The sequence below is a fragment of the Diabrotica virgifera genome, chromosome 8, assembly GCF_917563875.1.
Source record: "Diabrotica virgifera virgifera chromosome 8, PGI_DIABVI_V3a".
Lineage (NCBI taxonomy): Eukaryota > Metazoa > Arthropoda > Insecta > Coleoptera > Chrysomelidae > Diabrotica > Diabrotica virgifera.
In genome coordinates this window covers 225995328-226021686 of record NC_065450.1, presented here as the reverse complement: position 1 = coordinate 226021686, position 26359 = coordinate 225995328, and the positions used below count along the sequence as shown (strand labels likewise).

Genomic DNA, 26359 nt, shown 5'->3' with positions numbered 1-26359 from the left:
TTCATATTTCATCTTTTCTTGCCTAAAAGCCCCTAAGTAGCGCCAGCTGACAGACATTTTTGTTATCAAACAAGTACTATCTACCAAAATAAATTCATAGAGTCCGTGCTAAAATCACCGTAAAAATTTGACGCTACCTCCCAGACTATTACTTTTATTTGGAGTGTTTGAATTCCCTTCAAATTAAAGTGTTAAATGAAGAAATCGATTCAAAAATTCGTTGTTTAGAGAAAAATACACTCACCGGCAAAATTAACCGCCCACCTTGTATTTCGTTCAATTTGCAGAAATGATCAATCTTGGACCACATTTTATGAAAGATACGGTGAAAACCACCTTTGATGAAAACAAAACAGTAACATTTTTGAAAAAAAGTTGTATAAGTCGCTAGAATATTCTATAACTGATTATGAGGTGAAAAAGCAAAGGACAAAGGTTAATTGGTAGAAAATAAGTCTCTTGGTTAAAAAATATCACAAGTTGGACCGGGATAAGGAGAATATAACTGTTTAGAATAGCGTAAGAGGCTACATTGGCGCGTCATCAAGACGGAAAACGCGTTCCAAGATTGCAGCCTTAATTTTGAATATTTTGTTGAGTTACCTATTTGGCACACATATACGTAATATAGTAAAGAATGGCGGTACAGAGCCCAATTTGAGAAATATGTTAGTATGTTGAAATTGCTCCATAAATAAATAAAATATTGCAAAAACGAGTCTGTACCGCCATTAAGAAGAATAAAAAATACACTTTCTTCATATAACCTTTTTATCCCATGCCTAGATTTTGTGTCACATTCGAACTACCGTAAAATGGGGTGACGTTGACCAATTTTGTACTTTAATCCTATAAAAATCATATTTTAAATTTTGCTACATTTTTCTATATGCAAATATGTTATGGGTTTAGCCGTCTACTTTCAGTAGCTTAGATTATAATTACAAGAAAATAATCATGACTTAGAAAAAAAAAATTAAAAATGCCTTTGGTGTTCACCCCATTTGGGGGGAAGTTGACCGTATATGGTTTTTGCCTGTTAAACTTATTTTTCTTTTAGGTTGGGTTAATTTGACCGTTTGTTAAACCATTTTTTCTTAATTGGTTATATCGGTGGATTTAACAACCCTTGGAATATTAATTCTTTTTTTTTTAATTTAAAAATGAATTCTTAGATATTTATAAATTTGAATCGTTAAAAATAAATTTAAAAATTATATAGGGTGGCTGAAGTATAACACAATAGATCTTTTTCTATGTTTTTGGTCAAATTCACCCCAGCGGTCAAAGTAACCCCATTTTACGGTACCAAAATCGATTATCTATAACAAGAAATCGAACTTAACTGACTGATTTGGCAACATAGAGAAATAGTTACAATCATGACAGTGTATATTATCACAATATTGTGCCTTCTTCATTGATAGTGCCACGTACTACCGACGCACTGTTGCCAAATGTTCGCAGAACTTTTACTATCTCTCGAATTAATATTGATGACCCGCCTAGTAGCCTCTTAACATCGAAAAGTTTTATCATATTAATCGCCAACGTCAAGGGGATTTGATAAGGCACGCAACGAAAATATTGACTCCAGGTTTGAAGGTTATGGTCTTCTGGAAGTGTAGTCTAATATTGTCCTTTAACACTATCTAGAGGAATTGAATTGCAGACGAATCTTCAGTTTAACAGTCTTCACTTCTCGAAAAAAAAAATGAGTGTATAAACGAGTCAATTTTTTTTAATATTACTATATAGATAATTGAATGAGAACTATTTCTTCATTTAACGCATTTTCAAGGAAACGTTCCACATACCACAGAGCACCGTTTGAAATAGCTTCTTTCGAAATAAATAATTTAACTGAACACTAATTTATCTAACATTAAAATACAATATATTTTTAACAATGATGAGACATCTGTTGCAATTCCTATCTTGTGTGAGTAAACATGCAATACAAAATCAAAAACACCAAGTTCATAGCAATATTAACAAAGCAAACGTACAAATGCCATAGACATTTGTTAAACATATATTTTGTTTTATGTTCTAACCGATTCAATCTATCAATATGACAAGAAATTGAAAGAAAATGTTAGTTATTGCCATCTGTTGTATTTCTACATAATTTATTTTTATGTTATAATGAAAACTTCAAATTGTTTATTTGAAATAATATACACTATATACAGGGTGAGTTTTTAGTGTAACATTGGTCGATAATTCCATCCTCTTCTTCTTATTCTTCTTTTTGTATAGACATGACTCTGTCTGTTTTTTCAATGTGCCTCTAGTAAGTTTTCGTTCCATCGTTTTCGTGGTCTTCCCACTGATCGTCTTCCTATTGGGGAACCGTCTCTCGCCGTCCTTACTACTCTATTTGTTGTCATTCGGCTTATGTGGTCATTTTATTCTATTCTTCTGTTTCTTACCCAGTTATTAATGTTATACACCTTGCATCTCCGTCGTATATCTGTACTTCTAGCTCTGTCTCATAGAGTCTTACCATCGATTTTTCGAAGGATTTTTATCTCCGGCTGTTTCGAGCAATCTTTTTGTCCTCCCTGTGTCGGGTCGTGTTTCTGCCGCGTATGTCATTATTGGTCTGATGACTGTTTTGTAAATTCTGCCTTTCATTTCTTTTTCGATATTTTTATTTCTCCATATTGTGTCATTCAGATAACCTGCGGCTCTATTTGCTCTATTCACTTGATCTTCCACTTCTGTTTCGAGCCTTCCGTAGCTAGATAGTGTGATGCCTAGGTATTTAAACTCCATCACTTGTTCTATTATCTGACCTTCCAGCTCCAATTTACATCTTATTGGATCTGCTCTTATAACCATGCATTTTGTCTTTTTTGAGGAAATTAACATGTTAAAGTTTTTGGCGGTTATGTTAAATTGGTGTTAGTTCTTACTTTTTTTATTATTTCGTCTATGATCAGATTGAACAATAAAGGACTCGAGGAATCCTCCTGTCTTATCCCATTGCCGGCTTCAATTGGGTCAGTTAGTTCATCTGCATGGAGAAAAGAATATAACCCAGACCTATGTTTTGTCTCAAAAGATACCAATGACAGACCACTAACAACTGCGAGAAGTGTCCTTGCAGACTTCCCACATACTCAACATCGTCCGGTGCTTATCACCATCGGAATATCAATTCCAATAATTAGATCATATCCTCGACCCAAGTGGAATCTTAGAAAAGCAAACTGGAAGAAATTCTCTGAACAACTAGACCGGACCTTGAGCTGGGTCCCTCCAACCAGCAAACATTATGAGAGGTTTGTGGGCGCAGTAATAAGCACTGCCAAGAAAACCATCCCTAGGGGGTATCGCAAAGAATATGTGCCTGGATGGACTGAAACATGTGAAGACTTATACACGAAGTTTCTCGAAAGTGGGACCGAGAAATAGCCGATGAGCTTTTACACAACATCGATACAGCTAGACGCCAAAAATGGATAAAGACTGTCGAAAACCTTGACTTCAAAAAATCAAGCCGGCAGGCATGGTCCTTGTTGCGGAAAATTGGAGGAGCTAACCAGCTGGAATCCAGAGAGTCTAAAATGTCTCCTAACAAGGTTGCCTCCCATATAGTATCTCTATCCAGAGCTCCACGAGATCGAACACATACTACCAACGTGAAAAGAGACTTAAGGGCATTAAAACAAATGAACAGAACGAACTCCGAATATTCAGCAAGAATACTTATTTCTGAAATCACACATGCGCTGAAAGAAATGAAATCAGGTAAAGCACCTGGGTTTGATGGTATCCATCCAGAGTTCTTGATACACAGTGGTGCATACACGAAACAGTGGCTTGCAATGTTCTTTAATGATATACTTCAGTCAGGTAACATTCCTTTCTCACTTAAGCGAACAAAGATAATTGCAATTCCGAAACCGGGCAAATCAAACGATAAGCCAGAAAACTACCGCCCCATAGCTCTACTCAGCATGGTATATAAACTATTAGAAAAGCTTCTCCTCAACAGAATTAGTCACAGGATACTAGAAAATGTCCCCATTGAACAAGCTGGCTTCCGCCCTCATCGAAGCTGTACGGACCAAGTGCTGTCATTAACAACTTTTATAGAAGCTAGTTTTCAAAAGAAACAAAAGACAGCAACAGTATTTATAGATCTAACAGCAGCATATGATACTGTTTGGAGACAGGGATTAATATATAAACTGGCCCGCATTATCCCCTGCAGAAAGATAATTAACCTCATTGACAACATGCTGACCAACAGAGCCTTCCAGGTTATAATGGGAAAGGAGACGAGTAGACAGATGAAACTTAACAATGGTCTTCCACAGGGTTCTGTCCTTGCCCCTTTACTTTTCAGCCTCTATATTGCTGACATGCCTGAAACCGAATCTCGGAAGTTTGGATATGCTGACGACTGGACCCTTGCAACAAGCCACCAATCTTTAGAAACTACAGAAATCACTCTCACGAATGACTTATCCATCCTCAGCGAATACCTTAAAGAAATGGAGACTACAGCCAAGTACTACAAAAACTGAAGTATCAGCTTTTCATCTAAACAACAAGTTGGCAAACAGAGAATTGCGAGTGTATTTTAATAACAAGCTGTTAAAACACAATAAATACCCGAAATACCTTGGGGTTACTCTAGACAGAACGCTCACATTCAGAGAACACCTGACGAAAACAGCAGCAAAATTGAAAACACGCAACAATATAATACAGAAACTCTGCGGCACTACATGGGGGTCCACAGCATCAACATTAAGATCCTCTGCTCTTGGCCTGATATATCCGGTGGCAGAATACTGTGCTCCAGTGTGGCTAAATAACAGGCATACCCACCTGGTCGACACCCAACTAAACCGTACTATGCGTATGATAACAGGCACAATTAAGCCCACCCCTACAATGTGGCTACCTACCCTTAGTAATATAGCACCACCCAACCTACGCCGCGAACATGCATTGGTTAAAGAATATAACAAAATAATGGACAGTCGCCAGCTTCTAGTCCACAACGACATCCCCGATATTCTTGGAAACCGTCTCCGATCCAGGTTACCCCCTCTACAATCTGCTCAAGCGCTGCAGCAATCCAACTTTGACTTAAATACCCGATGGAGAGAAGATTGGGAAAGTAGGACAGATCCGCATTACCATAGTCTACCGGACATCATAGGGAAACCTGGCGAATTTGAACGTCCCCGTAAGATTTGGGCAGCCCTTAATCGAATTCGAACAAACTGTGGAAGATGCGCCGACTCCCTCCACAGATGGGGTAAACTCCCCTCGCCTTCTTGTGACTGCGGCGCTGCAAGACAGACGATCAGTCACATTGTTCAGGACTGCCCACGCAGAGCATACACAGGCGACCCTATAGACTTTGTAATGGCAACCGAAGGGTCAATCGAATATATAAAAAAATTGGACATCTGTTTGTGATGCATTGTATAATGCATAAATCTAACTATAATCTGTGATATACTTAAGCCATACGCTAAATAAAAAATAAGTTCATCTTCCACGTTTACTTTTATTGTGTTGTTTTGGTAGATGTTTTCGATCGTTTTAATTATTCCTAGAGGTACCTCTCTCGAGTATAACAAATGGATAACGTCCTTTAATGTGACTCTGTCAAATGCTTTCTTAAGGTCCACGAAAATATGCCGGTTTGTTGTATTCCAACGATTTCTCTTGAAGTTGCCTCATTATAAATATAGCGTCAGTGCATAACCTTCCCGAACTAAAACCTTGTTGTTCTTCTGCTTATGTTATAATTTGATTCAATTTGTTTGTTATCACTGTTGTTGTTAATTTTAATGTTGTGTTTAATAAGTTAATTCCTCTGTAATTCTCCGGATCCGATTTGTCTCCTTTTTTGAAGAGAGGTATTAGGATGCCTGATTTCCATTCTTGTGGTATTCTGTTTTGTTCTATTATTTTTTGTATTAGTTTTAATAGTTGTTTAGTTAGATCTTGTCCTCCGTACTTTAGGAGTTCGATATTCTGTCATCTCTTGGAGATTTTCTATTTTTTTAATTTCTTAATGCTTCCTTTACCTCTCCCTCCTCAATGTTTATTTCTTCATTTGTCGTAACTTCAGGTGTTGGTGGTTCATTATCGTCGCCTTTAGCAAATAGAGATCGGAAGTAGTCTGCCCCTTGTTTCCTTCTGAATGTATTTCGCTTTTATTAATTCGTTCATCTCATTTCTTTGCCCTCTGATCATTCTCCTTACTTATTTTGTGTTCCGTAGAAGTCGTGTTCCATCTGTTTTGAGAAACTCTGCCGGTGCTCCCTTTTTATTTTTCTCACTAAAGAATTTGTTTCGTTTCTGATTCGTTTGTAGTGGTTGTATGCCTGTTGTGTTTGTTTAGTTCTGGATTATTAAAAGGCTTTCTTCTTTTCTTCACATTTTATGTTCACTTCCTCTGTAATATCCAAAAAGGTTTAGAAAAATAGCTTTATTTGAAATTTTAAGCCATTTTAAATTTTATATGGTAAAATTATTTCTCACTTTTCTCAAAAGAAGGCGTTACTATGGCCATTATTGACTTAAAACTGGATATCTCGAGGATTCTGCGTTCTTACACTACTAATAAATTAATTTCTTTTTTGTTAATGTCCATGTTTTGCTTTTGTGAGTGACTATTTTAGTGTCTTATAGAACAAAATAGATCTGGATATATTCATGGACATAAAAAACAAGATTAATTAATAATAAAATAAAAAAAATAATAAATAATAAAAACAAACTACAAAAGATGGTAATATAACAAAAATTTATTAGAAAAGCACAATACGTGAAAGTTAAAATATTTGTAGTATATTTTGTTCTTATCGTAATATTACAAGTAACATTGAAGAAAACTGGTATTTTTTTATAACACAATCTTTTTGTTTCTTGTCGAATATATTGAAGTTCAAAACAATATTTTTTCTTAAAAAAATTCAGTTAATGATATCAGAAGTCAACTGACATTTTTATATTCTCTGAAATCATTAATCAAACGTGAAATAGTTGCACACTAACAAGAATTATCTATTAAGGGGCCCACAAATTGCATTATTGCTCGACGAGCCAGTTTGTTCGAACAAAAACGACGAACACGAGTTGAACACACACTTCAGTTTTGTTTAGTTTCACCATCGTCGTCATCAACTAAGGTGATGATGACGAAATGAAAATTGCATTATTGAACAATGAAAATGCATTTTCCGAAATGCATTTCTTTTTTGTATTCAGTTTATTTTTGAATTTCTAATGTACTTAAATTCAGTAAATTTTTGAAATATGAAGGAGGATCTGATTATTTACAGCTGACATTTCATCACTATCATCACTTGACTGACACAACATCGCAAAAGCACAGTCTTTTTGCCATTCAAATCTCATTAAACTACTTCACTTGATAGTGGTTCTAGCTCGACTGACAGCGCAGTTGATCTCCTTGCTATGTGCTGTCCACATAGACCGCGACTTAACTAGTAGCATCCACCGCGACCTACACCTCCACCTCGACCTACTTGTTCTGTTCTTACCCTTACGTTGACTATATTGGAGACAAATTTATTTTTATGCAGGACAAGGCAAGACCGCATACCCCAAGAATCGTGCAAAAATTACATTACCAAAGTCGGTTTTTGGTTCATCGAATGGCCAGCGTGCAATCCAGACCTCAATATTATTGAAAATTTATGGGATGAGCTAAAACAAAGAATTCGAGCTAGACTTCATACCCCAAATTCGATCCCAGAGCTTATTGTCGTAATAGAAGAAGAGTGGCTTAACATCCCACAAGAAACAATAGCGAACTTGATTAGATCTATGCTGAATCGTATGAGAAAAGTTATTAATGCAAGAAGACGTCATACCCATTATTAAAACATCGATAGTTAAATGTGTAATTGTCACCCTTTTTGTTAGCAATAAAAAAGTTAATTTGCTTGATGCACTAATTTTATAATGTTAAACATAACAAGTTGAAATACATTTTCGTAAATTTATATGCATATTAAAATATATTAAATTATATTTCAAACAGTATATCCATTTTTTTCATCCGACTAATAATTTTCATCCAACGAAAGGCAAGATCAGCCCCTGCCCAAAATCACAAACCAGGGATCAGAATTAATGCCAGAAGTAACACCACATGAAGTTAAAAAGGCACTTTCTGAAATGAAAAATAATAAATCCCCTGGGGATGACGGAATAGTAATCGAGGCAATCAAACAAGGTGGAAATAAAATTATCCAGGCTTTGGCCAAACTTTTCACCAAATGCATTAACCAAGGAAACACTCCTTCTCAATGGAACAATGCAGTCATTGTTTTATTACACAAGAAGGGTGACATAACAGATCTAAAAAACTACCGTCCTATCAGTTTGGTATCACACATATATAAACTTTTCACAAAAATTATCAAAAAAAGACTGGAGGCTAAGTTAGACTTCTATCAGCCTAGAGAACAAGCTGGATTTAGATCTGGATATAGCACTAACGACCACTTACTGGTAATAAAAAACCTAATAGAGAAGTCTGCGGAATACAACAAACCATTGGCACTGATATTTGTGGACTACGCGAAAGCATTCGATACCATAAGCCAGCAGAAAATGTTAAAAGCATTGACAGAATGCCGATTAGACCATCGCTACATTAACCTGATCAAATATATCTACCAAAAGGCAACGACTAGCATAAGACTGTCTGAACAACAAACAAATACACTCTGTATACAGCGAGGAGTACGGCAGGGAGACACCATCTCACCAAAGCTATTCACAACCCTTTTAGAAGACACATTTAAGAAGGCAGATCTAAACGAATATGGTATCAATATAAATGGAGAGAAGCTCAGTCATTTGAGATTCGCAGATGACATTGTCCTTATAGCCGATCGTATGGATGATGCAATAATAATGTTGAACAAATTATATTACGCTTTCTTAGAGGTCGGACTAAAGATTGACATCAACAAGACGCAAATAATGACTAATCTGGTGCTAAATCGTAATATTGTTGTTGATGGAATGGATATTGAGCAGACTGCATCTTATAAGTACTCCCACGACGCATAGGATTAGCCTGGGCAGCGTTTGGTAAACTGAACTATGTATTTAAATCGGACTTGCCCATATGCCTCAAAAGGAAAATCTTTGACCAGTGTGTGTTGCCTGTACTCACTTATACAGCCGAAACATTAACACTAACAAAAAAGGTAGTGAACAAGATTCGCGTAACTCAGAGGGCTATGGAGCGCCAGATGTTGGGTGTCTCCCTGAGAGACCGAATCCAAACGAAGAAATACGCCGTAGAACAAAAACAACGAAAATCGCGTCACTTAAACGCTGTCGAAAAAATCGCGTCACTTAAGTGGAATTGGACAGGACACGTCGCCAGATTGCCAGACAACCGATGGACAAAACGTATTGTCGAGTGGAGGCCGCGAGAAGAAGCACTACGGAGCAGAGGACGCCCACTAACCAGATGGGCCGATGATTTGAAGCATGTTATCGGTAACTGGATGCAAGCCGCACAAAATAGAGATAAATGGAAAGAGCTGAGGGAGACCTATGTCCAGCAGTGGACGCGTACGGGTTGATGATGATGATGAATAATTTCTGAAAAAAAAAATACAGTTGAAGTCAAAAGTTTAAGGTGGGCCGATTTCTATGCACTTTAGTTTATATTGTACAAAATTAGTAAGTATAATAAAAGTTGCGTTTTAGAATAAAAAAAAAATGTTATGAGTTAAGTGCAACTATTTCCAAAAAATGCTTGTTTCTTAATAAACATCTGTTTGCTTGTTTTTTTATTAATCTAAATGTTTGTTTTACATTGCTACTCCGTTCACTCCACGACACTCTTTTCAACAACTCGTACACTGCGAACAAATCTATGGTGGTTGTGAAACATACAGGGTGAATCCAACGCGACGAGGATAGAGGTGGCCAACCAGCGGGCACATGACCTTCTCAAGTAGACACAACACACAAAAACACTGAAAAGTTTTTACTTTCTATCATTTTTTGCGATTCCAACTCGTTCCTACTGGGTACTTGAAACAATTAAATATCTATTGCTTTTTTAGCTACTTAATTAGTCAGTGTTCAATAATATATAAATGCTGTTTCGTAACTAACAAAACTAGAATAATCGTCGTGGTGACATAATCATGAAAAGTTTATAAAACATCTATAATTTGGTCCTTTCACGTCATTATTTTCAATTTTACGACGTTTTAGAATGGTTCCTAAGACGGTTAACGTTTTAATAACAAACGTATACTCTGTTTCATTAAACAATCGTTTCTGTAGCTTTAATTGTTATAAATTAGCGATGATGTTACAGGTACCAAAAGGCAGTGTTGCCAATTATTTATCAGTCTGTGTATTAGAAGTAATGAATCATAAGAATCCGGCTCGAAGGACCAAATGCTTATGTAGGAAATATTCTTGAAGAAAATGGTCTTGCTTAGATCTGCCCATTTCGTGGGAACGAACCTATATTTACGTGTAGGCCGATCGAGTGAAAGTTACAAAATTGCGTTCGCATACGTTTTTAAGAGGCGCAATAAATCAGATAAAGTATCAAGAGGTTGTGTGTCAAAATAGCAGTATTACCAATTACTAATTAGTCTTTGTGCTAGTATTTGAGTTGGCATACACTGTTGTGTGGAAAACTGAACAATACGCTATTCATTTGAAGAACTGCTTCAAATAATAGCAAATAATAGAAGTATAGATCGGAGAAACACCGTAAAAAATCGGGCAAAAAGTTGCTTTATATAAAAATTCAATGAACGAGGAAGTTTATCATTAAGTGGACTTTGGAAGAGAACTGGAAGGAAACTGTTCAGTCAGTCACGAAGTTATATGTGATAATAAATGTTTAATCTTTAAATTTGAAAACAAAACCGCCAATTTAATGATAGAGATCATAAAGGATCTTAAATACTACGAAAAAAATTGTCAGTTCTATCGAGTAAGTTTCAGTTTGATTTCATTTGCCTTATTTATGGCCCTATTTGGAAATGTAAGCGTTAATGCCCATTGCCCATTGCCCATGCCATTTTCATGGTAAATACTATTTAAATTAGTAGCATTGTAGTTTATGTTGGTATATTGTATGAAAAAATCAAATTTATTACTATTTTATAACTAAAAAGCTATAGAAACGACGAATATTATTATCAGAGGTAAATGCAACGATTCAAAGAAGGCAAAAAGTTAGGTTAAGATACCTGTCACTGATATTATAACCAGAATCTCTTGGTCGTTTGTTAATTATACTTAAATCATTGTTCCACGTTGTTAAAGGCACATAAAGAGTAAGTATCTTCGACCAAAGTTATCAGAACTCTTCTATCTTTCATAATATATCTTAGCAATAACAGCTTCAACGTGAAAGGATCAACTAATATTCCACATATTGTGTACATAAAAAACACTGATTATTTTACAATAATATTGAGCTCTCACTGCAACAGTTGTTGTTCTTTGGTTTGAATTGTTTTGTAGAATTTTCGAACACGTTCACTGCCAGTGTGTATCGAAAACGCACTTGAAAACTCGGGTAACAATTATCTGATGCTAGGTGATTGGTTATCACATAATCAGCAGTGAACATGAGAGTTGTTGATAAAAAAACCAAATAAAAATAAATGCCTCAAATCTTTTTTTTTTCAAGAGAACAAATTTAAAACTAAACTTCAGAAACTCTACCTTCTTGTTCGGTGACGAAATTTACGCATATAATCTGCCTTTTTTCCAGTATTGTCGCCAATATTAAGGCAGTCGTCTTATCATACAAGTTTTTTTGGTCTTTTTGGCGTTACCTTCGACTTAGTGATGATAATAAGCTATTCAAATTTAAAAACAGATTTTAGTCACTGGGTGCTAGATCGGGACATTTCAACGGTTTTGATGATTTCTTTATAATCCTAAATTTTGAATTTTTCCAGTTGCACTGAGACATTAGATACTATACATCTTTTTGTTTGTACTTTTACATTAAACAATACTTACTACAGATTGATTATGTCACCATGACAGTACTTGAACAAACGCTATTCAATTTTTATATTTAGAAAGAGTATAAAGTTGAGGGACCAGGTTGAAAGGTACAGTGTTGAATAGTATAACAGCCGCATGATTGAATTTTATCTGTAAATATTACTTTAATTAATTATGGCGCTAGATTTTTGTTCTGTTTGTTTTCTATTAATAAATATTTAAATTTTATACCGATGTTTAATTTGGTAGGTCTAATTCTAGCTGTAGAATTAAAAAGTTTAAGTGGGTAAATACGAGAACCGAGTGCGTTAACGTAGAACTTGAACCATATCTATCCAAAGCACTGTATTTTAGTGTGTATATCCCTAACAATTAGATTACTAGTTTTTTTCATAAAACGCAACTTATACCGAACAAAAATTATTACATGATGTCATTTCAGCCTAAAGCGAGTAAGACAGTAATGCCAACTGTCATGTGTCAAATGTCATAAAAGTCATGTATAAAAGTTCAGCCGAACAATTTCCAAATATGAACAGTTGTTGGCGACCATGAAAAAGATCTGTCAGAGTTGAATTTATGTCGAAAACACGACATTTTAGAATTTTTGTAGGTGTTTTTATTCTGTAGAAGTTGCCCGTTCATCACATATATACATTATCATAATTTAATCTATACCGTAACGAATACATCATAACGCTTCAGGTATTTTATTAAAAATCTCTTGAATGATGACAATATATGTAACAGATTGAGTGGTAAATGTCTTTTTTTTGTAATTTTTTTGGTAGGTAATCGTTTTTTATTCACGAAACTAAGTATGAAAAAGCTAAGACTAAGTGGAATAACATTTTTAAAATATGATTTACAAATATATTTTGTGTATGGCTTTTCATCAGTGTAATTAAATCGTTTTAATAAATATAGTTGGTTTAGACGTTGTCAAACATAAAGACGTTTGACAATGTCTACACGAACCATTCTTTTTGAGGTTACCTCTGTGCCTGATTTGTCAAATTGTCATCTGTGCCTTGCCACTCTTGGCAGTAAATGTATATCCGTACCCAGTACTGTCAATTTACTTCGTTGTTTGTTCTGTTCTTTTTGTAATAAGTTGGTTCATTAATAGGACATTTCAACGATTCTCATTTGTTTCGAGCTCCTGTCATATGTCGTATAATTCGTGTATAATATTAATATACGACATATGACAAGCTCGAAACAAATGAGAATCGTTGAAAAACCCTATGACAGTTTTGTTGGGTTATACATTTGTTTGCTAGATTTTTAGTCGACACTTCGCCCCTTAAATACCTATCACTAGCCTGTAGCATGTCTCCAGGCCATCTTTCGGCACATACATGAATTAGAGGCCTACCAATGACGTGGCACGTGCCTTTTACGCCATTTTTCGTCTCGTACGTGAAGTCATGTGATGTTCCTAAGCACAAATCGTGCAAAATATTCTTTTGGCGTCTAATACATGTTATATTTAGGACTACTTCGTGAAAATATCTTACAAATGAGTAATATATCATTCAAATTATTAGAACTTAAGAGAATCACTAACTGTAACACTGATGGAACGCCCTTCACACAAACCAACACACTGTCGGCTGATCTATGCCAGAATCATTTGATATATATGTATACATACCTGCATGGTAGTTGCTCTTTGTTGCTTATGTGACTCATCCCAAATTACTAAAAGTGATAAGCCACGTGTTGCATGGTCATAATTAAACTAAGTTTTTACTAATGAAGGGGAGTTGTAGTAGAATAGTTTTGATATTCTCGGTTGTTGTGTGTTTTTGATACAGATCGACTAAAGTTAGGGGACAGCTTAAATAGTTTTTAAGTTTAATCGAAGTAGGTATACCTAGAGCAAAGAAAGTTTTTTTCCAAATATAGCGGCATTATTCGATAAAATAACTACTTCACTAATAATTACTAAAATAAAGTCTTAGTTTCTAAATCGTATCAACTTATCTTCTGGGAGCATAAAAAGAGTAGTCCACCAATTTGCAAAACTGCTTATAAAAGCCAATATATGTCAACATAGTTGTTTGTTTCCTTTGTCATTCAAATTGTATTTTTGATGAAGTTTCATTGTATTCACAACCACATCACATGTTTACCCATAATGTGAATTCTTCAATTGTAACTATAGATACACCGAGACCGGCTAAACACAAAAATAAGTCATAGCACATTTATGTTCGCCAATTCTAATGTTGAAATTTCTGAACGTTGTTCCTATATAAAATTAGATTGCACTGATTAAATATTTTTCATAAATATGCAATTTGTGGGTATTTTATATTATAATATACTGAATAATAAAGTTGGATACTAAAATGATTTTGCGATAAAAACCAAGAAAATTATTGTCACTATCATAATAATTTTAAAACAGTAAAACCGATTTGATATAAATTTTATATTGCTGTATTATTGGTTGCCTAATGATAGTACTGTTGGCAATATTATTGTTTTGTAAGTTGCCTATAAACGTTGAAAATTCCCATTCTTAGCTAATTTTTGCAGTATTAAATCAAACAGCAATTGAGCTGAATGAATTAGATGTCATTCTTCCTATGTATTATTTGCCAGAGAACAACGAGAACATAATAGTTCGCTAGAACAAAAAAAAAAATACATCGCTAGAAAAATTTTGCGAAATGCATAACAGCATATTCATTGGCCGAATGCTTGTAAATTAGCGTCAGAGGGAGTATAACATAACAGAGTAGTCATTATTTTGGCTATGAATATATTATATATAAGGTTTGTTCCAACACAACGAAAAACCTCCATGTAATGCTCACCGCCCTGCGCAGTAAACAAAATAATCCATGGAACGTATTATTATTATACAAAATAATACGTTCCATGAGTTATTTTCGTTACATGACGGTTTTTTGTTGTGTTGGAACAAACCTATATTTTCTACAAGCCAAAATCCTTATCGGTTGTCTCTGTATTGACACACTTGCCACATATAGAACTGTTTTCAGAAGATTTGTTGTAATATTTAACTTGACTTATTTTGTATTAAACTAGTATTCAAAATAAAAACGTTAATTATTTAAAAAATAGTAATTTTTAATAAGTAAATCACAAACACGGCCGCGGTACTCAATCAAGTCGAAAAATATTTTTAAAGACAAGTAAAACAGTACCGTTTAATGAGGGATTTTATTTTATATTAAATAACTGTATAACATTTAATCGCATCTACAAGTGAGTAGAATTTGTATACAAGGAAAAACAGTGTGTGGGCATGAAAAAGTAATTTGTGGAATGTTGCATGTTGATACAGCTAGTTTACTTTACATTGAGGCAAAGGGTGTAATTTGGTAACGTACTCTTCTGCATGGAACAACAAAAGCACATGATAACATAATAAAACGTATGCGATATACAATGTTTAATAAAACTGTTACAAATTAACTGTTTTGTTTGGAATTCTAGTAGGAACGTGTTGATTTGTAGTATTAATCTTATATATAAACATGGCACCTGGTTACTAATTAATGTTGGTTAGGGTGAAAGCAACGAAACTCGCATTGCAGTCGCCAACCAGCGTGCCAACAAACTACTTAAGTCCTAAACAGAGAGGGAGTGGTGGGGGATGATACAAGTCGTCTTTTATACTTCTTTCTCAATTCTAGGTGTTATTCGGCTTGATCAAATAATAGTTTGCACTTATATTTCATCTAGTATTATATCCGTATGTGAGATATGGCGCAAGATGTGTGGTAAAATGAGAATACATCGCTGGATCTAGAATTTGTTGTACTGGATCGGGACTGATGAGCGAGAGATAGACTTTAAGATGCTAATGTAACTTATACTCTTCAATATCATTGTATACATGTATATACACCATTAAAAAATATACTGGGTTGCTGAAAACATTTGATTTTAATATAAATTGTAGTAAATTACCCAAGAGACATAAATTTGACTGATCTATCACAAAGAATGTTGCCAACATTAACCTGGTAAAAAAAAATTCCCTAAAACTGCTGTCACAGTTTTCGAACACGAATTTTCTAGGATATTTGTGTTATTTGGTTATTAAAAACAAAATGATATATTTAGCAAGTAATAAGAGTTGAAGCCAACGAGTACATTAGATGGTGATGTAAAGTAAATAAAAATCACACAAAATTGCAGATTGTTTACAAGGGATTCTAAGATTCTTAAAAATTACAAACATGAAGTATAAAGAGAAGAAATAAATAACAAAGAACATAACGTGGACAATAAAGGAAAGCTGTATACTGGTTGATGAATCGTCAATCGGGCCATAGGAAACTTGATGGGAAATTCTAAATTATTTATTTCATGTTTCCCTAACTATTTTACATCAAAAGTCATGAGATACTATTTGTGAAGGACCTAAATCTGTATTGAAAACACATGTTAAAATTGTTCTTCGAATTAAACACAGATTGCAAAAATGTAATACATTTGCCAGAGTTAGGCCACACGTAAAGCAATGTGTATAACGGGTTGCGTTCTTATGCTAAATAAAGCACTGACAGTGCGCGCACTATTGTCTGAGTAAAACATCTTCATTATTGCTATTTTCCCCTCAAGTGAGTTCATTTTATAAAATAAAAATATTGAAAATAGAAATTAATATTGTTAATATCTTAATTCATTGTGAGCAAGCGCAACCCATTATACACATTCTGCAGTGCGTGTGGCCTAACTTTGACAATAATACTCTGGCAAATGTTTTATATTTTTGCAAAATTTTGGAATGTTTTTAATTCGTAGAACAATTTTAACATTTGTTTTCAATATGGATTTCAGTACTGTACAAATAGTATCTCATGACTTTTGATGTCAAATAATTAGGGAAGTACGAATTCAACCGAACTCAGATTCACCACCTAAGAGATATCATACACAGTGTCCTCGTTTTTATTACTCGATTTTAAAACCGGATTCTCTGACAATCGTGATAACCTGAAATATGTAGTCATGACGTCACATATTTACGACCCATTAACGTGCTTTTTATTGGCGGGAAGCCAGCGTATTATATATTCAAGGTGGATTTACCTTCTAGAGACTATTTATTTATTATGACTGAAAATACGTGTCTATACTTACAAACAAAATCAAGCCATGTTAGAATCGAATAAAAAATTCCAGTATATTTCATTAATGGTGTTGTATTAGGTTTGTTCCAACACAACGAAAAACCGCCATGTAACGATCACGTTACTGTAAAATAATACGTTCCATGGGTTATTTTGTTTACTGGGCAGGACGGTGATCGTTACATGGCGGTTTTTCGTTGTGTTGGAACAAACCTATTGTCGTATAGTTTCATTTTATGGATACGAAATTATCGATAGTACAGTTGATAATCGATATTTGACAATCGAGAAGCATCGATATATTTTAAGCGCTTTATTCAATCACAAAGACAAACGTTAATAGGTTTGTTCCAACCCGTCATATTACCGTTCTTGAATCGTTACGCGCATGCACAATAACGTAAAATTATGCGCAGTAACACATTTTTCGTTACTACAAACCTCATATAACACGTATGTCCAGAACTTATAGCCAGAGATAAGATTTGTGCTTAATAACTCAAATAGCTATCGGAACCAGAGTTGAAACTTAAATTCCTAGTTGTACACTGATCCTTATCTAGGTTGCTAAAATCGTGATTAAATATTTAATGCAATAAATAATAGCACGATTTATCTACTAGAATTGTCGATTCTTTCGTATCTAATTCATATTCATTGAAAACCTCATTTTTACTGTGATATCTACTTCTTCCATTCATTTTTACTTATGTTAAGTGTATCTACTAAAAGAAGAAACGAATATGTTCATAAATATGTAAGTACTTGCGTTAATTTTGGGAAAAACAAAATTTTTTCACAGATAAAAATAAAACTTTGGTATCATGTATGGAAACCAAGATATAGATGAATAATGCTTTGTTTCACAAGACTGATGTTTAATACTGTTTAATTAAGTATTTTTAAATGCAAGTATAAACGTATTTGTGAATGTTCTTTTCAATATAATGACTCTTCATCGATTTTACGAAAAATGTGTACCTGAGATCCCAATACCAGTACAACAACTTTAAGTCCAGTGTCTTCCTGGTAATTTTACTTAGTACCAATACAATTTTTATACTTCTTTGCACAAACTGTTGCTTTTACCACATTTCTTTAAACACACGATCGAGACCGTTTCAAATATTTGTTCAATATTTCAAACGTTGCATGTTATGTCCAGATTTTGCGAAAATTTATTCAAGGATAAGTAATGGCTTTATATTAAAAATGTTTTTGATACGATTATTAGCCAGGCTTTTTTACTTAGCTGATCCTTGTTTAACTTTTTCATAAATTTTACTTCACTGTAAATGTAGTCATAATATCCCTGTAATAAAAGTGGTATCATTGAACGTACATTGGTCAAACGTAGCAATAGCTGAATAACTTTAAAGAAATCAATAATCCTTACGTGAAATTTCGCATAGAACATAACAGTTGATGTGAAATACAAGAGATAACTAAAAGAGGATTGCTTCAAGACAAAGTAGTATTACTGAACGTACTTAGTGAAACACAGCAATTACTTAACAAATATCAGAATAGGGCTTTTCATTCACAGTCATTTGTTTCGAGCTTCTGTCAAATGTCGTATAATCTGTGTATAGTAATATTATACACAGGCTATACAACATATGACAGAAGCTCGAAACAAATGACAATCGATGAAAAGCCCTATACGTGTAATGTGATATTTGACGTAGTACGTGAAATTTCGCGTAGAACGTGACAGTTGACATGAAATGCCACATTCCGTGATAGGAAACAAACGTATTGTTTGACACTCAAAGACGTATTTAAAAAGTAGACCCGAAAATATGAGTAGGGCTAAAATTCATGAGATATCGTTCTCATAATTACTAAGAATGTAGAACCTTAATAAGTTACATAATTCAAAATGTAGACTACTTCCTTATTAGAACAAGATGGGAGACTTCAAGCTTGACACGTCCTTAAAAGTTCAGTCGGTAAGAGAAAATATAAGTAAGAGAACAACAAATCACCTATGAACTAAATAGAACTGCGAAAGATGAAAGAATCAAGTCGAAAATTAACATAAAACTGTACAGATTAGTCAAATGGGAGGTATCACAAAGTGACAGAACTTTAGGAAGACCTTGCGCAATGTACCAGCTGTACTTCCTCTTGCATTCTTGCAGCAGATTAAAAAATCTACTGATCTGTATCTTTTGACCACACACATGATGAAAGAATAAAGAAATAAGTAAATGTATCAAAGAGCTTCTCAATATTATGCTTACCTTTACATTGAAGTCATTACTATTAGCTCTAATATTTAATGATGAAGTTACTTTATATTTTGTGAGATAAAACGTTAAAAAACTAGTACTCACCAGCTCATTAAAGTATATTAAAATAAACCACGTCAGTATCTATTTGATATTTATTGTTAAAACTTACGTTCTTAAAAATTTACAATGTAGGAGATGTTTTGTAATAGAAAATATATCAATATAGGGTTATTCATCGCCGCCATTTTTTTTTCTAAAAATTGAACAATGACGTATAATATATGGATGCCTCAGAAGTCAAACGGTGTAAGTCACATTCTCCCAAAAAATGACTTATGAGATATAACACTTATTGTTATATATAATAATATTATTATTTCCTTGTTTGTATTTATGAATATGTTACCCATATTATGACAAATAAAGACATTTTATTTGTTTTTAATAACTACTTATACATATTTCTGCAACTATTGTCAGAAACATCTTAGTATCTCATTTTAAACACTTATTGACTTACACCGATTGACTTCTGAGGTATCGATATATATACACAATACGTCATATGTCATCGATCATACGTCATACAATTGATGTCATACGCCATTTATTGATCAAGTGTTCGAAAAAGAAAATGGTGGCAATGAATTGCCCTATATTTGTTAAAACTAGTCCCATGAAATGGAAACAAGTTGGATTTTTTGTAGGAACTTGGAGAAGTAAAACGTGAACGTAGACTTGTATATTTTTAGAAAACTTTAAAAGAAGCTTGGTAAAGCTACAACGCGGTTTATTTAGGCATATTATGAAGTAACCTTTTTTTTTGTATTCTCCCTTTCCTGCGTATTTCACATTGATATACATTGAAATGATGATAAACTTACCGTGTTAAGGTCAGCTGCAATTCAGGAGCTAGTTAACCTAGTCAAAACGAAGACGAATAAAGTCAAAATTTAAATAAAATATCGAATAAGCCATTTACCGAAAGATTAAATAATTGTTGAGAATATTCAACAAATGTTTAGGGTAAGCTAGAAGAAAGCAATGGATATATTATTAATGAACAGAAAACCAAACAGCGGGAGCTAAAATTTGATTTATACACAGAACAAATCTAAATATAACGTATACAACAAGCAGAAAAAACGAGTGGGACATTAGAAACATTTCAAGTCACGAAATATGCAGCAATGAAAGGAAAATGGAGAGACAACAAAAAGGCCAATTCCTAATATCACGATTGTTGTATTAAATTACCGAAAAATATATTCTCTATTCACTTATTTTTCCTTCATGAGCTACCGTGTTGACAAAATCCTAATGTAAATTTTTAAGAGCGGCTATCTTGTAGTAAAAATGGCTTAGATAGTTAGCTAAATCCTTATAATTTTAAACATTTTTAAAAGTTTTGTTGTGGGGCAAAAATATGAGATATTAAATTTAAAGCGAACACACTTTTTAGTATAAGAATAGTTGAGCAGTTGTATTTTTGGTTCAAATTTAATATTCCCGCTTACCTAGGGGAGTGCCAAATGAAGTGTCATGGGATAGGGCTTTAAAAGTGGAGTATATTGGTCTTTACCGATGGAAAGATAGTAGAAAGGTAAACCAAAGTTTTGGTAATCCACTCTATATCAAATATATACCATTTCATGGTGAAGTCATTTGACAGCGGCTGAGGGGCAAACATCTTGTAAACAAAGTACGTTTAGTGCAGAAAACCATTGTTTAATTTAAAAATGTGATTAAAATACCAGCTTTTTGTTCAGTTGTAAAGTGTTCCAGTAAAGGAAAAAGACATAAAGTGAGTTTTTTTAGAATACCAGCCGCATTTAAAGATCGAGATGTTTTAAATGCACTGTCAACGGAACGACGGGAGTTGTGGGTCAAGAATACTGATTTTTGCATCCCCTGTGAGGATGTCATAATATCCAATATTTGACATTTTTGTAGTTTAAACCACAGAATTTTTATAATAAAACCAGAAAATAGCAAAAATAGCACTGAAAACACAATATTTGCCCCCTCAGCGACGCTGTCAAAGACACGTGACCTGGAATGGTCAATTACGGAACCTACCCTCACCTAAACTACAAAATATACATTAATTAAGGTATAGCTCGAAACGGAACCTTGTAAAAATGAAAAAATAGCAATTTTTATAGAAAATTTACACATAAACTTGTAACATCTTTATATAATTGGTCTCTCGTCATTGATGTCTGGATTTGTCGTCTGTAGCTGGTCCTCCGATTTGGTAAGTTTTGGCGAAGATATGTATTGTTGTCAGAAACAACCAAGTCCTCAAATTGATCAGAAATTTATATTAAAAAGTATCAAAAATTCGAAATCCTGTCAAAAAAAGTGATTATCGAAAAATCAATTTGTTGCTATTGACTACAACCATCGAATACAACCGACCATTGGTCCTGGCTTTGGTCGACTTTCGCAAAGCATTTGATACTATAGAAATTGACAGCATAATGAGAGCGTTGGAGAAAAGTCGTATAGATTATCGGTACTCCAAACTGATAGCGAACATGTACAATAATGCAAGCATGACCGTCCGAATACATAAAGATACCAAATCTATAAAAATCAAAAGAGAAATTGGTCAGGGAGACACGTTATCTCCCAAACTCTACGGCAGTACTTGAACATGCTTTCAAACAGTTGAAGTGGGACGCCAAAGGAATAAATGTCGACGGCGAAAGGCTCTCCCACCTACGATTCGCAGACGACATAGTTCTTATAACAGACAACTTAAAAGAGATTAAGCTTACTGAGTTAGATGGCGCCTGTAATAAAGTTGGTTTAAACACAAATTTTGAAAAGACACAATACATGACAAACCTGGTACCAAGCGAAAATCCAAAAGTCGACTTCAACGAAATAGCATTGGTCCATAAATATAAATACTTAAGGCATGAAATCCAAATTGCCAGAGACAATCCAACTGCCGAACTACAAAGAAGAATCACGTTAGCATGGGCCGCATATGGAGCTCTATCAGACATCTTCAAGAGCAACATGCGAAATTATTTGAAAAAGAAGCCGTTCGACCAATGTGTGCTTCCAGTCATGACTTACGGCGCCGAAACACTATCGTTAACCCAGGCTACAGCAACCAAACTTGGAGTGGCCCAAAGAAGAATGGAACGTTCACTACTTGGACTGACTCTCAGAGACAGAGTTAGAAACGAGGAAATCAGAAGAAGGACAGGCGTCCATATGTCATAGAGCGAATAGCACGGCTGAAGTGGAATTGGGCCATGTAGCCAGAATGAAGGACGGGAGGTGGACCCAAAAATTACAGTGTTAAAGACCACGAGCAGATAAAGAAGTAGAGGTAGACCGCCTACGCGATGGACGACGTCAAAAGGGTTGCTGAGAATTGGTTGCAGGAGCATAGAGGTATATATTAACATAGAGTGAACCTACCTTCCGCGCTTCGTGACGACAAGATCTCTTGGACTGGTTTGCGGTATCTCTTTCTAGCACATTGTATCGAGAAGCTAAGATGACATTAAGTGTGAGTGTAGGCACGGAAGGGGATGACTACTGTCGCAACTTTACTATGCGTAAGAGTGAAACAGCACTAGGCCAAATAAAAAAGATGGTGTCGTCACTTCGCACTGAATGACACTCTGTCTATGATAATATATAAGTCTATGTGCAGGAGGCCAAGAGCGACAGAACTGGAAGAAATTAGGGGAGGTCTATGTTCAACTTTGGATGCAGAAAGCTGGATGATGATGATGATGATGAGGAGTTATTGACTTCCTATAGAGGGTCATGTTAAAATGTATAAATGGTACTACCCTTTGGTTTACCGCTTTTAATTTGCAACTCAGGTTTTTCCATGGGGTAACTAGAACATCCAATAGACAATATAGGCTCCTCGTTTCATAAACTTTCTTCTGACACCAATTATAGCACACCTTAGGGGCGGAAATACTAATCTAATCATTTTTTTAGTAGTATGTATTTGTTTAAACTTAAGAAATATTCACTTAAGCAATAATACATGTTGAGTCGTTTAGGTATTTTTGCCCAACAGAAGAGGCACAAAAGATGTCGGTCGTCTTGAACGTTATTCTTCAATATTATTGATGTTACTAGTTCACGTTTTTGGCAGAAGAGTTGAATGTAGACATAGTTTACGTGTCACATTGTTTAAAAAAATATTGACGTTAAGAAATAATAAAAATTTGTTGATAAAGTCCGTTAAAAGTTTGTTCGTTTACATTTGTGTAAATAAGATGCATTGTAAGTAAGTGTATATATACGATAGTGTACTAGTAACATTACATTCGTCTTGAAATGAATTCTTGATGATTGTACGTGGTTAATACCGCCATTTGAAGCGTCCACACCAAATTACTTATTTCAAGTGGGGGTAATAATTTGTTTTTTCCCATGTTTTGGCACAAATCATCGATTAGTATATTTCTGATGTATATTAAGTATATTTTCATGATTGAATAAGAATAATACTAAGACTACCATATAAAATATGAGCTAATAAAACAATGTGTGACGATGAACCTTACGAATATTCAAACGGATCTTAATTTTTTTTAAATATAAAAAATTGATAATAAATAATAAAAGTTGATAATGAAAAGTGATATAATAGTATATTATGCAACGAACATTTAAGATGGTCATTTATGAAGCTAGTATGAGGGATACGAAACGAGCCGCCTAGCGGCGAGTTTCGTATAGAGTACCAGCTTCATAATGATAATTAAATGCAAGTTCTTTTACTTATTTTAAAAATGGGCCTTTCTCCAACAAAAAATCGTCATATTCCAAACAATACCTTCATTGTATAAACCTAAAAAATGACAGTTTTATGCCAGGACATCTGTTACTGATTACTGTTAAACAGTAAAGAGAAAATCGCCTATTTTTTAGATTGGATCACATTATAGGTTCTCTTAGTTTATTCTGTGGATATGGTATTATTCTTATAACAGTCCTAAAAATATTTCTCTGATTATGTTAGGTATACCATTAACCTTTATAGAGAACCTTTAAACGTATTTAAAAAATTACAACAATGCTAAATATTTTTCTCCACTTACCATTATTTCCATTCCCCACCTTAACAATAAACAAAATTTACACGAAATAAGCCCATGAAACTGCAAGTGAAGTTGGGTTATATATAGAAAATTACTGAAATCCAATATAAACACCTAGAAGAACAAGAGTGATTCAGCATTAGGACGTTTATTACTGATCATTTCTCTCGTATAATTCAAGATATAGATAGCTACTTTTCTGTTTATGACTTCTCCACATGCTATCAAACCAAACAATGTTTTGGCTCTGGACCAGAACGACTTGAATACCTGGAGTACAAATTAATAAAAATCATGGAGATAAATATAAGCAGTGATTATAAATTAAATGTAAATTTTATAAATTAAATTTAAATTTTATAAATTAAATTTAAATTTTATAAATTAAATTTAAATTTTATAAATTAAATTTAAATTTTATAACTTAAATTTAAATTGTATAAATAATATTGAAATTTTATAAATAAAATTTTAATTTTATAAATTAAATTTAAATTTTATAAGTTATATTGAAATTTTATAAATTAAATTTGACGTTTATAAATCTAAATTAAATTTTGTTAATGAAATTAAAATTTTCTAAATATACTTAAATTTGAAAATGTTTAAAGGTTCACTACTACACGATAGAAATATACCTTGTTTTGGTTGAACCCAGAATAATGATTGATTCAAGGCAGTGAAGAAGCGAACAAATCATTTCTGTTATGGTAATATTAATAATATATTTACTGTGATTAGTCATATCCAAATTTAAGATCACGCCTTGTGGTGTGACTTTCTTCCATTGTGAGTTAAGGGGTTATTTGGAAGTTAGTACTTGTGTCAATGTTCGATCAAGTGGTTTTCATTGTACTTAAGTACAATGTTATGAAATTAAAATGTATTTACAACGCTTTAGTGTATCTTTTTATACTTTTGGTCTACGTGAGCTTAAATCATGAAGTTTTGGCGGAAATATTGTAAAATAAGATCAAAAATCTGACAGGAGACACAATGGTTTACTTGAGACGAATCTGCATCTCTCTATAGGTACTAAGTTCATTTCCAAGATAAGCTTAGACGCCTGATCGGTGGGTGTGAGGTATCATCACATGTATGTATGTATGTATACATACATACATACTTGTCGTAGTTTTCTAGTGTTGCTTTTGAAAACATTTTTGGAGTATATAGTAAATAGAATAGGTGACATTGTGTAACCTTGCCATCCAACTCTATATTTAAATTGCATTTGTAAGTTCCTTTTTCATGGTTTGTATAAATAAAGAATTGTTTGAACGATTTGTCGGACATTGCTACGACTAGTAACTTCCTTTTTTTATTTTATGTACAGTGTTTAGAGCCTTGACTATAAAATAGTATTGATAAGAGTCAGGTGATATTAAATTACTTAAGAAAATGGAGGCTGTTTGCATCTCAAAATATACTAAAGTAAAATAGATATAAATAATGAAATAAATTCACATTTTAGTAGACATTAGAAATGCTTGTACTTAGGTTTAGTGTCATCAAATGACTACAATATGGTATTATATATTTATGTTCTAATAACTTGTGCATTATTATAGTGATAACAGTAGTTGTTTGAGATTATAATAATAAAATATATTACTGATAAAATATGTATTGTATTAATTTCGTACCTACTTTATAACGATCGGATGGACAAGAGGTCATAAAGGCTGAACAAGAAGGATCAGGACGATATTATCCTTAAATGGAACAAGGAATGACCGAAGATGGAAAGATCCAATCGCCTACATTGACGAAACAAAGGCCACGTTGCTCAGTCGGAAGAGATGTGGGCGTGGTTCTTTGGGTTGGGCTTATTTTGCAATAAAAGGTGGAAAATGAATAAATAATAATATGCGAATAGGGCTAT

General features: G+C 33.8%; 1 protein-coding gene across 5 annotated transcripts in view; it reads left to right on the top strand.

Moving 5' to 3' along the window:
• Positions 1–26097, top strand: part of LOC114337211 (synaptosomal-associated protein 25) — a 137757-nt gene extending 111660 nt beyond the window's left edge. For 3 of the 5 annotated variants that reach the window (XM_028287621.2, XM_028287628.2, XM_028287637.2), the window contains exon 7: positions 15575–26097. In XM_028287621.2, coding sequence (XP_028143422.1) covers positions 15575–15640 — 66 coding nt within the window. In that variant the 3' untranslated portion in view covers positions 15641–26097. Of the gene's footprint in view, positions 1–9932; positions 12256–15574 lie in introns of those variants that run through there. The other 2 variants (XM_028287645.1, XM_028287651.2) reach the window with 1 other exon arrangement.
• Positions 26098–26359: the final 262 nt, after the last annotated feature.